We start from the raw sequence: 14,017 nt of genomic DNA, 5'->3' as shown, positions 1-14,017 counted from the left end.
CTTAAAAGCATTGAAATCAATTTAAAACTACCACCTAGGTGTACCCCTTTAATTCTATCAATTCCTGATATCCGTCAATTTCCGATAATCCGTCAATTCCTGATAATCTGTCAATTCCCCTGGTAGGTCTCGGTGATACAAAGTCAACCCGAGTAGCAAACTGGCAGGATTCAGGGGACCGTAGTCAGCCTGATCTGCATTCCTGGCTCCCATGGTCCGGGCATCCCCAAAACTTGTGAGGCAAATGTCAAGCGCGCTGACAAAACTGAAGGCAACCTGGATGTCCGTGGACATCGTCATATCCGAAGGCAACATAAACCGAAGGCAACCTGGATGTCCGTAGACATCGTCTTATCTGAAGGCAACCTGTTTCTATAACTGGGTACCTAAGGTGGCTTAAGAAAATATAAAATTTCTGAAAGATCTGATGAATAATTGAATTTTTGTTAAATCTAGAACTCTGCTGCCATTTATCTGATATATATCTCAAACTTTACTTTCCATATCTTTTTAGCATATTCAACTAGGCAGCATATAAATAAAGATATTTAACTTCAACAAATCATGCTAGGAAAACCATAATCAATAAAACTTATTCAAGATCAAATAATGAAATTTATTTGCATAAAATCATTTATAAAAGAAAAGTCCACTCATTCTTGGTCCGAGCTAGCTGGACCTCCTGAAGGTCCCTCCTGCGGGTCTGCCTGGCCCCGGGTGCCTTTAAACCACCATGAATATTTAATTAATAAAACTGCTCGGTATAAGTATTTAATTAAAACCCTGACCCCGGCTCCTAGAAGTGCGTGCACTAACTTTAAAGTCATTCTTATGCCCACTTAAGCATTTCGGATGGTTAGAACTGTCTTAAAAGACCCGAGACTCACTAAGTGATAAACTTCCATATTGGTCAATACGGGACCTCGTGGGTTCCACGACCTCCAATTACCAATCCGAGAGTTCCTATAAGTTCCTCACATTTAAATAACCATGTCCTGCAAGTCTAGTCTGAATCGGACAATCGAATTACTCACGATCATACGATCGGATGGTTATTGTTTAACTTAAACTTTGAAATATTAAATTGGAGTATCCGGGACTCCGATTCTCAATCCGTGAATTTCTACACGATCCTAGAGGTGTCTAGATTAACATATTTGAAAATGAAGTTGATCCAATGGTCTAGATGTATCAAACCCGGATAACACCTAATATGCGATATTCGATCAACGACCAAACTATAACCAAGTTGAAATCCGAGCATACCGTCATGCTCAGGACGACGTGGCGAACATTCTAGGACAAAAACCTAATATTGATACCCCGGTGACGCGCTGCCACACGCCGCCACCGCCGGCGGGTGCATTGAGAAAATTTTCGGCGATCGGAAAACTCCAAACCGCCGGCCAATAATCACACCTACGGATTAAGCACATCAAGGGGAGTAAATTTATACCTTGGCTCGACAATCAATTCCATCTCTAAAGCCCTCGAACGAAGCTTTCTGTCACTTCAAAACCTATAAATTTTAGTTTCAAAATCAACGAAATTGGAATGGATTCATGTTAGGTTTTCGAGGGATGACACAAAGAGAAGGTAGGAGAGTAGTTTAGGTGTAATTACCTGAGCTATGGCGGATGGAATCCGCCGGAAAATACCCCAAAAATTCTGGGTTCAAAGCTGCCCGTTTTCGAGCTCAACTTTGGCTCGATTTTCTGGTTGATTCGCTTGGAATCAAGGCTGGATATGGGTATTTATGGGAAGAGGAGAAAGAGGCGAAGAGTTTGCAAGTTGTGGCACTCGATTTGGTGGCCAGACGGAGGAGAAATAGTTGTCTGAAAATGGCTGTTAGAAACATGCGCGAGAGGAAGAAGAAATCTGGGTTTAAAAATTCCGAACTTTGAAAAATTTACGATTGTGCCACTGAACTTCTTTTGATCGTAATTTCTTCGTTATAACTCCGATTTGAGCCCACTACGTGTCCACAAACTCATCTCGACGTGCTCTACGTAACGATACAATTGAAATACCCAAATTCCTTCTCGAGCAAAAAGTCAACTTTTGACCTAATAAAATATTCTCGGGGGTAAATAGTCTTTTCCCATAATAAATTAATAATTAAAAATTGATTTAGGATCGGGTTATATTACATATCACAACAGGCCATGTCAGCAGGAGGCCACGAGATTTTTTTTGAGAACTTACGAGGCATTTCCGGAGGGAGTGCCTTATGTTAGGGGGTACTGCGCTTCAGGATTTGTTGCCCCACATGGGTGTAGGTGAAAGAACTCAACCAACTAAGTTATACCCCAATGACATTTCTTTAGTTAAAATCGAGAATAACATATGAGAGAAATAATGAAAGAGTAAGGAGGAATAAAGAATAAGAGCATCCACAATGAGCTCCCTAAACCACATCCTTAGCTAAAATTTAGGTAGGAATTGAAAAAACCCACCTCTAATCATGCTCCCTATCCAGCTCCCAAAATAGGGAGACCTCTATGAGCTCCTAAATCTGAGGAGAGAAAAAGGGCTCATAGTGACTCCCTATAATTAAATGCTACTATATTTTATTATTATTTTAAATATTTATTTAATGATGTCTTTAATTTTATTTAATTTTATTTTTTTAATCACCTTTTAACGTTGTATATATTTTAAACAATTTTATCATTTCTTCGCTGTAGTATTTTGTAGCACACTTTTTTTTGTTTTCTATTCTTTTTGCTGTAGGTGTTTTGCAAAGCACAAGCAAATTTTTGCAAAACACACAAACACCCTTTTTTGGTTTTCGATTCTTTTCACTGTAGACATTTTGCAGCACACAAATACCCTTTTTTATTTTTATTTTTTATAGTTCTTTTCCTTGTAGGTATTTTGCAAAACACAAACAATGTTAAAACACAAAAACCATAAAATATCAAAATTGAATAACAATTAAACTCACAATTAATTCCTTTCAAATTACATAGTAATAATATAAATTCAAATTACTACTTTCCTATTCTCCCGCATGTAGTTGCCACAAGTGTTCAATAAGATCTAATTGAAGTTGGGAATGAATCTCTCTATCTCAAATCAAGAATATGAACAAAAAGAAGTTTGAATATGAACATTTTATTTCAAATTAAGAATTAAATTTAAAAAGAAGTAAAGTATTTATGATAAAAAGAAGTACATCATTTATGACTCTCCAAATTAGGGAGTATGGTTGGAGTTGAAATTTTTTAGAGAGCTGCTAAAATAGCTTTTTTGTGTTTTTAGCTAAGAAATAGGGAGCATGATTGTGGATGCTCTAATAAGGGACTAGATATAATATAATACCACTCATAATGAAAATTGAAATCTTAAAAATAAAAGCAATTTCAAATAGTTTTTTTTCTTCATAAATTCTCCTTAAGTTCTCTATCCCTCTTCTTTCATTTCTTCCATATATTTTTCTCAATCTTTAACTAAAAACTAAAATTTCAAAATAAAATGATTACCAAACAAGACTTTTAAATCACCACTCAATTGAAGAACTGTTGAAGAATACATGAGTCGCACATTGGAAACTTAACAAAATAGAAAGTCTCATATAATAAATGGTTCCACTTCTAATAAAATCGAGGCCTTTTGTATGAAACCCCACACCTGCTAAACAGGTGGTTAAGTTGGGGACAATATCGATGTTACTAGTGGTGAGCTAATGGTCCGTCCCTCTGAAATCTTAACATAGTATCAGAGCGGGTCGGTTGACTGAGCCCGATTAAACCCAATCAAACAAACTCAAATCAAACAAAAACCCAAAATTGAATCAAAATCAAACAAACCCCTAATTTTTTTTTTTAAAAAAAAAAGAAAAAAAGTGACTGATGTGGAATTGGTTGCACGTGTGGCCCACTAAAAAGTGGTCCCACGTGAGGAGGAGTGTTGAAGAATACACAAGTCCCACATCGGAAACTTAACAAAATAGAAAGTCACATATAATAAATGGTTCCACTCCTAATACAATCGAGGTCTTTTGTATAAAACCCCACATCTGCTAAAATCGAGGCAATCCGTCCCTCTGAAATCTTAACAAGAACTACTTAATATATTTCTCGCATTCCCTTTTTTTGGTTTTTTGGCCACCCATTCCTTTCAATTCATCCTCTTCTTTAGAAACATTTACTTAATTGACATTAATTGGATTGCCATTTCGGCTTTAATTTTTGGAAAATTTGGGGACTTGAACTGTTTTAATTAGCGAATCTTCTACATATTTCATTTATTTATTTATCACAAGATAATATTACATGTGACACTATTGGATGAAAAATTGGACAAAATGTATATATATATATATATCCATGATATCTAGTAAATTTGAAAATAAAATAAAAATAGTTCAAATTTCAAAATAAAATAAAATAAGTACCCAAAAAAAAGAAGGAGAAAATTGTCAGTGAAATTAGCATAAATCAGTGAAAAAACCAAAACAAAAAGGATCCGAGTTAGGAGGCAGCCAAGCCAACCGCTGTCGCAATCCAATTATCAGTTTATTGACCCCAAAAAACAGCCGAAAGCGGCACCCGATTTATGGACCCTACCTTTTTCTTTTTCTTTTATTTTTGGGGTCGATATGGACCCTAAACCCTATGGAACCCACCTCCGAAGCGTAAAGAAACAAACAAATCACACACTAGTCACGACTCACCATTTCACTCTAATTTCCGCGCCAAGCACACACACACGCACACGCACACGCTCTCTCGCTCTCTAGAAAATCCCTGGTTTCTGGAGAAAATGGCGATGGACGATCGGTTAGCGGAGCTGAACCCTAAGCCGAGAACCTGCGTGGTCTTCGGTGGCCGAGGCTTCCTCGGGAGATCGCTGGTCCTCAGGCTCTTGAAACTCGGTAAGTGGATCGTTCGAGTCGCCGATTCGACTCAGTCTCTCCATCTCGATCCCTCCGAGCGCGACTCGCTCCTTTCGCAAGCTCTCTCCTCTGGCATCGCTTCCTTACACGGCGTCGATGTTCGCGACAAGTCTCAAATCATCACTGGTAAAATATTTTCGGAGTTTCATTGTTCATTTGTTTTCCTTTTCGTGTTTGTGTTCGTGTTTGGTTGGTTCCTGTCTGAGAAAATGCGAGAAAATTTTGAAAGAATTGGTAGGCTTAGGACTGAACTGGTGCAAGTGCTTGATTCCGGCTTTAAGTATTAGGTTTTGATTTATTCATTCGTTTTCTAGTTTTCATTAAAAGGGTTGCTATGAAAATTGCAATTTAGAATAAAAGTTGAACAGAGTTCGAAAGTATTAGGAGTTTTTCAACATTAAAACTTTAAAAGTAGGTAGAAATAAGTATTAATGGGATTTAGAGATATAACCGTGAAAAACAAAAAGATAAAATCTCTCAAAAATTATGGGAAACCAGACTGAAGGAATGGAAAAATAAACCTAAAATTAATGTACAAATGTCGTATTTGTCAAAACGTCTGATTTACAAATGTTGTATTTGTCAAAACGTCTGATTCATACCTCAATGCCAATGTTTTACTCAGGTAGTGTTTGGTTGCTGAGTGACCATTAGAATGGAATCCAAATAGGAATGAAATGTGGACATGGAAAGAGGATAAATTGAGAATTGGTACAAAAGGTCCTTTAATATCATCTTACCCTTGATTATTTGCAATCTTTTCAAAATTTCTTTAACTTAAAATCCCTAAAAAGCAATCTACCATAAACTGGCTAATGGCCAGATGAACCCCACTTTGGTCATGGAACAGGAGAGAAGAAAATTATAAGTTTTCATTTTATTTTTTTTTCCATTTAAGAAATAAGGGTAAAATAATTATGATGAAATTTGATGGGTATATAATCTGAGCAGTAATTGATAGCCCTTGCCTTTAGCTGTATGGGTAACTTCTCTCCCTTGATATCTGGTTGCCTTGGTTAGGAGATTTTTATCATTTCCCATAATATCAAAACTTGAGTTTCGAAATTAACTGTGCATATTATGACCGACATCTCTTGCAGCTATCAAAGGTTCATCTGTAGTGTTCTATTTCGATGGGGCTGATTTACGTACAGACGATTTTTACCACTGCTATATGATTGTTGTTCAAGGTACATCCCTGCTTATGAAGGAACAAATCCCATTTTTTGGCCATGCATAATTTGGTGGAATTACTGATTAATTTCATCTAAAATACTTGTTTAGGTGCGAAAAATGTTATCAGTGGTTGTCGAGAGTGCAAAGTTAGACGGCTAATATACAACAGTTCTGCAGATGTAGTTTTTGATGGATCGCATGATATAAATAACGGAGATGAATCCTTGCCTTACCCTTGGAAAGTATGGTCATTGTCAAGGGACTTCTTGTTCATGTTAATAGTGGAACATTGCCTTCTTTTTCTTTTCTACTAAACTTTCTTTCTTATTTGGTTTTCTGATCCTTGCTACAGTTTGATGATATGTTGAGTGACTTCAAGGCCCAAGCAGAAGCACTTGTCCTGCGTTCTAATGACATTGATGGTCTTTTAACATGTGCACTTCGGCCTAGCAATGTATTTGGACATGGAGACTCTCATCTTGTGCCATTTTTAGTTAATTTGGCAAAATCTGGCTGGGGAAAGGTAAACGAAAGATTTGGAGAAAGGGAATCTAACTGTTTGTTCATGTCATCACATCTACTGTTTTACATATCCTTTGTTAATGTCGTAGCTTTAGTTTAGTATCATACATAATTGATGTTTGTATATGACCAACGATTAATACCAACTGAAATGTATAATAATTCCCTTCTCTCTCTCTCTCTCTCTCTCCCCCTCTCCTCTTCCTTTACCATTTTTTTCTTTCTCTGTCATCCCTGTATTTTTTACACCCAAAATAGGGACAATTTATGTATATGCTGCAGATAGTAACTTGTTCATCATGTGGTTTAATATCTTATCCTTCCATAGTCGTGAGATTCTAAGACATGAAAAACAGTCTTTCAGTCTTTTAAAGTAACATAGATTCTCATTTCAGTTTATTATAGGGAGTGGCGAAAACAGATCGGATTTTACATACGCTGAGAATGTTACTCATGCTCATATCTGTGCAGAAGAAGCTCTGGATAACCGGATGGTCTCCGCGGCTGGAAAGGTACTCCTACAATTACAGTCTCTTGGGTGTGTAAAGAATCTTATTTTTCTGTTTCTACTAGGTCCATGGATAAGGATGTATTCCTTTGTAATCAATCTGCAGGCTTTTTTCATCACAAATCTTGAGCCTGCAAATTTTTGGGAGTTTGTAACACTCATCTTGGATGGCCTGGGATATCAAAGGTAAAGCAAGCATTCTTATATTCTTCTATGAGAGATTTTACTGATGTAGTACAGCCCGTAGGTATTAGATTAAGCACTCAAACAATAGAACAGAGAAGAATATAAGAGACCGAGGAGAAGAAATAGAGATCGAAAAGACGAGATAAAGGACAGAAACAGTAGAACAAAGAAGAATATCAGAGATCGAGGAGAAGAAATATAGATCGAAGGGACGAAATCAGAGAGTTCTAAGAAAAGGTTTACTCAACATTCAAATCTGAATTTTAAAGAACTACATGGGGGTATTTATAGCAAACTAAAACCTAGACATAACAGGATAAAAATCCCTTGCTTAAACAGAAATTCTAACCCAAATAAAATAGGAAACTTAAAACTAGAAATCTGGAAATCTGGAAAAGTAGAAGTCCTACTAGAATTTGGAAAACTAGAGAATCTAGGAAACTAACAAATACATTAGGAAACTAATAAATTTAGGTCCTATGCGTCCTGCATCATTTACACTCATCTTGCATGCATTATTTGATGTAGGACACTGGTAAGAGAAAGGAAGGGAAGAGAGATAGAGACCTACTCCAGCATATTTAATTGGCCCAGAGGGAATTGGAATCACTCCAATATAGAAATTAGAAAACCAACGAGGTTTGCTCCCACATGGTCTGGGATTTTCTCTCTAGGTACCTATCTAGCTATTTGCTGGAGTTTCGTGCCTCCTGAAGAGTTTTTGGGTTTGGTGTGGGTCCCCAGTTCTTAACGCGAGCCTGCAAAGCTGGTTTGGGGGATTTTAGGTTATAAAGGAACAGATAGATAAGTTATAAAAATTCTGTCATTGTATCAGCCTTCAGCATCACATTGTAGTTGTTTTGGAATCACTCCAAGTCAACCCATGATTCACACGAGCATGAAATGACAAGCACTTACGTTTCTATGAAATATTGAAAAAATTAGTTTCTTTTCAAATCCTAAATTGACCAATTTAATTTAATTTTATCTTCACCTTTTGCTGCTTCCAATATGTGATCTTCTGTATTGGCATCTTCTATGTGCTTTCGCTTGAATACTGCTGTGGACTAAAGTGCTGGAGACACTCTTGGTTTTTATTCTTTTGATGTTTGTTTGGGATCTTCTTTGTTCTTTTGAATTCAGTTTTGTTTCCTTTTTACCCCATGATTGCAGGCCATTAGTGAAAGTTCCTGCTAAGATGGCTCGGTATATTCTATTGTTCTTCAAATTGATGACTGAAAAGTATGGATTGATAAAACACAACCATTCAATGTCAGCTCATTACATTCAATTAGCTTCACATACTAGAACTTTTGACTGCACTGCTGCTCGAAACCAGATTGGGTACTCACCAGTTGTCTCACTGGAAGTAAGTCATTTGTTTATTTTTGTCTATCCTTCATGTCTTTCTCACGCATCTATTCTTGTCCTCTCCGTTTGTTGTTTTTGAACCTTCTCTTTTCGGTTTAGCTGTTTTTTTTGTTCTTCTATCAACATATAAATTTTCAAGAATTGAGTCTTAATCATGATATCTACAAAAGTTCATTTGTCTTGCTTAAGACCTGCAAGTACATATTGTTATCAGAGGACCTGCAAAAGCTTGAAATCGCTGTTATTGTTCATTCAGTTGCAACCTCTCTCTGCCTTGTCCAATGGAAGAGATCTGTCTGTTATGTTTTTTTCTTGAAACTTCTCTTTTGCATGGATAACACCCTTTTTGTTAGATTTTCAATTGAACCTTCTGACCTTTAAAAGTTGTCTTGGCTAGTCAGGCCCCAATATGTTCCTTGTCCAGGCACGTATTGTAATGTGCATCTTATGCTGTATTTGATTGCTTCTAGGACATAGAAGAAGCTCAAAGAAGGCTGGTTTCTATTCCTTTCGTTTTGAAAAGGATTTTTTCTAATGATTGTTAGATATGAAGTTGGCATTAGTGTGTATTGTCATATATTTATTTCTTATTGCAAAGCATGAAAATTCAAGGTATAAATTTCTGTTCGTCTGTGCTGGTTACCTGTGTACAGGAGGGTGTCACATTAACCATTGAATCATTCTCTCATTTAGCCAAATATTCATCTTTCACAAGTTACAGTGACTTTAATGAGCAATCAAAAGTGGAGAAGCTGCTAGGCAGTGGAGAAGGTTGTTTTCCGTTGTACCATATTATTTGTGCTCTATTTTGTTATCAGTTACACATTATTTTCAATATTCTTTTTGTGGTGGTGGTTTTTGGGGGGGTGTGTTAAACTCCTTATAACAAAAATTCTAGCTGGGTAGGGCTGGGCTTCTTGCCTTGGATCCTTGTGCCTGATTTTGGTGAGAGCGGTACACGTCACATGTTAATTTGTCCTTGCATTGTGCCATACTAAGTAATATGTAATTTAGTCCACAGCTTTACTTAGGCTCATGAACAGGGTTTTGGATAACGTCAAACGTACCGAGTTAGCACCAGGAAGGATTTGCATTTTGGAACACATCTTTGGATCAAACATGATCCATCATATGCGCTCGTATATGCCCGAGGACCTTGTCCTCTCTTTTTTCACTCTTTCTTTTTCCTTCAATGAAAGTTTGTTTCTTATAAATAAAAAATGCATTCTAGACACTTTCATCAGAAGGTGTTTATTGTTTGATTGCTATCATAAAATGTTTGATTGCGATTGTAGAATGACCTTGAAATGTATTGCCTGCAGTTGCAGACATTTTGCTGTGGCGTGATGAGAAGAAATCTTTTACTTATTTTCTTGCTTTGAGTCTATTGTTTTACTGGTTTTTCCTTTGTGGAAGAACTTTTGCCTCATCTGTATCCAAGCTTCTGCTTTTAGTTTCATTTGGCCTTTATGGATATGGAATTCTACCACCAAAGATGTAAGTATTGATGCTTATAAGCCTTTAGCTTGAGTAACCTCTTAAATGCTAAAAGAGATCCATTCCTCCTATATCTACTGACCATAATGCCTTTTGAACAGATTGGGTCTTACCGTCAAGAGTTTATCTTTATCTTGTTTTGAGATTCCTGAAATGGCAGTGAAAGACATGATTGCAACCATAGCATATTTGTGGAACAGAGGGGTTGGTTATATGAGACAACTGGCCCAAGGGGATGATTGGGATATTTTCTTCAAGGTATGGACTATGATAATTTGTTATTTTTAGTGAAGTGCATATCACTACAAAATTTGCCCAAATCATGCTTTATGTAATTTCTGTCTGTAACCTTTCCTGGGCACAGGGTATTGAGCTTTGCAGGTGTAGTTGCTAAAACATAAGGGCATTAGGAAATTTTGACTATTCAGTTTAACTTTTATACCTACTATTTAAATTAACTATTAAGTTTCGACTGTTCAAGGTCATTACATCGACTGGGAGTACTAGTTAATAACCTTTTAACGCTACTTCCCAGTCCGATTGTGTCCCTTATTACTTGTAATACTTGTTGGAGAAATGATAATCCGGTGTCTTCATTGATTTTGAAATTCTAGACTGCTCTTGGTATTTGAATTGTTGGAAGTGGTCCTTGCTTTATAGTTTGTTATTTGTGTCAAGGAATGACATTTTTTCGTAGTTTAAATGGAAGCCATGGCTTAAATATTATGTAGCTGATTTTGGAGAAATCTAAATATGAAAGTTCAATCATGTATCCCAGCCTAAGGAAATTATTATTGCTCTTGAGGCGTGAAGTATGAACATGTATGTTTGTCTTTTTCCCTGAATGACCTTTGACAAGGCTTGGTCCTTTTGACCCAAGCTGAATTGCAGATCCAGTTCAATGAAGTTCGTATTGGTTTTCTTTTCTTTTCCCTTATAATTATTTGTCTACAAAATGTTTGCATCAACTTGATCTATAAGGAGTAAGGAGCTCAGCATTACTTTGTGAAATATGCTAAATCCATTGGATATTGTTAGTTATCCTAAATATGTACAGTCGTTTTGTTATGTAAGTTCTTTTTGTCTTTTTCTTTCATTTCATTTTTTCAAAATAACCATGCTTAAACCTCTTTTATGTTATCAATAATCTTTCGTTTTTATACGCACATTTTTATATTTCTATATGCAATCTTTATAAGATTGAGAGAGCTTCATTGACAGCAGTTATTCTCTTGCTAACATCTTACAATAATCTTTTGTAATCAATACAGTTTGCAGCTTCCCTCTATTTTCTCAAGCTGATTTCGTCACAAGCCTTGACTGTGGTGATAGGTGTAGGTAAGGGAATGCTAGTTCACCATGCTAGAGTTAATCAATCTCTTATTAATTTGAACTTGGGAACTTCATATTGATCTTATTGGAAATATTTTGCAGCACTGGTGTTCGCTTTCACTCTGTTTTTCATTTATGAGCAGTATGAATCAGAGATAGATGGATTCGCGAAGCTTCTGTTCAATAGTACAATGTTGGTTTTTGGATCGCTGAGAACAAATGTACCTGCTTCTGTGCAACTATTTCTTGAAAACCATGGAATTTGGCGTCATGGTAAAGGGCATGCGACAATTAAGCATCAGAAATAGTTGCCACTATCACCTGGATGGCTTTTGGGCAGAGTTTTTCTAACTGTATAAATTCAGTGTTCTGTTAGCTTAGGGTTGTATGGAAATTTAGATTTTGGGTAAACCCAACAAAAGAAGTACCACATTAACTCTTGCCCTTTTGTTAGTGTTAACCATAAAGTTTAGGCTCTATGTAAATGATTTTAGGTTTATTGTTGAATAGTTCTATTGATTATTTTCTAGCCTCTCATATTATTTCTAGCCCCATGTTTTTGTTTTTAGCCCCTCAATTGATTATTTTCCTCCACTCCTTTGACTTCGTCTTGGGTTTTTTAAATTAAAAAACAAATAGATTTCAGGGCTAATCGTTTTATTAGTCTCTGAATTTACACTTAATTTGCATTTGAACCCCTCAATTTCTAAAATGATTCTCGTGGTTCTGTTAAATGCAAGAGCAAAATGATATTTTTGTATAAAAATTGATTAAAATATGAATAAAAAATTAAAGAGTAAATTGCAGTAAACCCCTCAACATATAGGGTCATTTATGAGTGCATATCCGATTTTGGGAACATTTATGAGTACGTACTCAACGTTGAAGAAAACCTACAATTTACTCAACATATAGGGTCATTTATGGACTTCCGCGTGGACTAAAAATTAATTACTAAATTATTTTACTGTTTAAATTATTTTAAAATCATTTGAAAAGATCTCTCTCTCTCTCTCTCTCTCCATCGAATCGAACCCAGCTACTCCAGCCACGAAAACAACCACCCAAGCTTCATCTAACATCTCTTCGTCAAAATCATCATCCATTACACTGGCGACAAAGTCCCAAGCTAAGTAGCCAGAAGAAACTGAGTAGTTTGAACATTCATCCCAGCCCTCATTGGCTGAACCTTGTCCAATCACCTTCAGTCCTGAGAATTTCTTGACAAACCTTTCATCAAGCTTTACACTATAGCACCCTCACACATCTAATAACTGTTGCTCAGGGCACTTCAAGAGTATCTGGCACACAGCTTCTGTACTAATACGGAGGTAGAGTATCTCAAGGTGATTGAGTTTTGGCATTGTGGCTGCTATTGCAAGGGCCTCGTCATCTTGAGAGACCTTGTCAAGTACCTCCCATCCGTACATACATCTTTGCAACTTTTTGAGATGTTTGCAGTGCTTTCCAATTGCCTCAAGTGCAGGACCTGCAAAACACCTATCCTCCCCAACACAGCCCAACCCTCAAATCCCCAACTCCTGCAACTTTAGACTTTGAGAACTTGGGTCACGTTTTGGAAAACAATTGGTATGGTTTCAGATTGATAGAAACCATAGATTCGCATCGCCTACTTGTTGAAAGCACAAATAGAATTGCATATCTGTATTGCTTGAATGAAGACACCCGATCGGCCCGACTTTCCCAAATGCCCGCCACAGGCCCTGCTCCTTTCCGAGTTGATTTTTTCAAGGGCGTGATTTTGATTCTTCCATATTAGTCCAAATGATTGAACTAAAATGTTAGGCCCTCACTGTTACTATTTTATTAAATCTCAATCTCTCTGAACCCAACAACAAATTCAAGTGAGAGAAATATTGAATAACGAAGGTGGAACTTACAGAGGCACGCAACAGATCTGGAGGAAGATACAGAGGCACTCAGCAGATCTGGGTATGGGGCTTGGTCGACGTCGAAAACCTAGTTGGGGCTGAGAGATTTCGGGGCGATCGGGAGGTGTGATGGGCAATCGGGAAAGGTGATGGGTCTTCGTCGACGAACAAGAACTTGCAGACGAAGGGGACGAACAAGAGCGGAGACTCAATTCCAACTTTGACGAAGACATTGGCCCAGATCAACCCAGAGAGAGAGAAGATGAGGCTTTTTTTTTTTTGTTGGGGTTTTTAGATTTTTTTATTGTTTTTTCATTTATTTTATTAATTTTATGTCTTATGTGGAGTCCACGTGAGTTTAAAAAAAGGGTCCCACAAATACCACATAGGCAGATAACGGATTTTTTTACGATCTCGTTAAAGGAGGGAGAAAATTGTAGGTTTTCCGCGACGTTGAGTATGTGCTCGTAAATGTCCCCAAAATCGGGTATGCACTCGTAAATGATCCTATAGGTTAGAGAATTTACTGTAGTTTACCGAAAATTAAAATTAAACTCTCTCTCTCTCCCTCTATCTTGATTTCTACTCGCCCCAAACTTTATTTTTTATTTTTGTTGGTTTTTTATTTGATTT

General features: G+C 36.8%; 1 protein-coding gene across 3 annotated transcripts; it reads left to right on the top strand.

Annotated features, from left to right (window-relative positions):
* The first annotated feature begins 4,681 nt into the window (after window positions 1-4,681).
* On the top strand, window positions 4,682-12,040 carry LOC117614277 (3beta-hydroxysteroid-dehydrogenase/decarboxylase). 3 transcript variants are annotated; one of them, XM_034343029.1, is made up of 12 exons: window positions 4,682-5,026; window positions 6,001-6,090; window positions 6,185-6,318; window positions 6,429-6,599; window positions 6,994-7,110; window positions 7,213-7,292; window positions 8,466-8,661; window positions 9,317-9,434; window positions 9,986-10,160; window positions 10,262-10,418; window positions 11,432-11,498; window positions 11,595-12,040. In XM_034343029.1, exons 1-12 carry the CDS (start codon window positions 4,768-4,770, stop codon window positions 11,798-11,800), a joined length of 1,770 nt encoding a protein of 589 aa, XP_034198920.1. In that variant the 5' UTR covers window positions 4,682-4,767; the 3' UTR covers window positions 11,801-12,040. The 3 variants fall into 3 exon arrangements, with proteins under 3 accessions (XP_034198920.1, XP_034198922.1, XP_034198921.1); XM_034343031.1 differs by lacking the exon at window positions 7,213-7,292 and having other exon boundaries at window positions 7,070-7,110; XM_034343030.1 differs by lacking the exon at window positions 7,213-7,292 and having other exon boundaries at window positions 7,004-7,110.
* Window positions 12,041-14,017: the final 1,977 nt, after the last annotated feature.

Source organism: Prunus dulcis, chromosome 1, assembly GCF_902201215.1.
Source record: "Prunus dulcis chromosome 1, ALMONDv2, whole genome shotgun sequence".
Taxonomy (NCBI): Eukaryota; Viridiplantae; Streptophyta; class Magnoliopsida; order Rosales; family Rosaceae; genus Prunus; species Prunus dulcis.
Note: the sequence above shows the minus strand (reverse complement) of the source record. Positions and strands in the feature narration are given on the sequence as shown.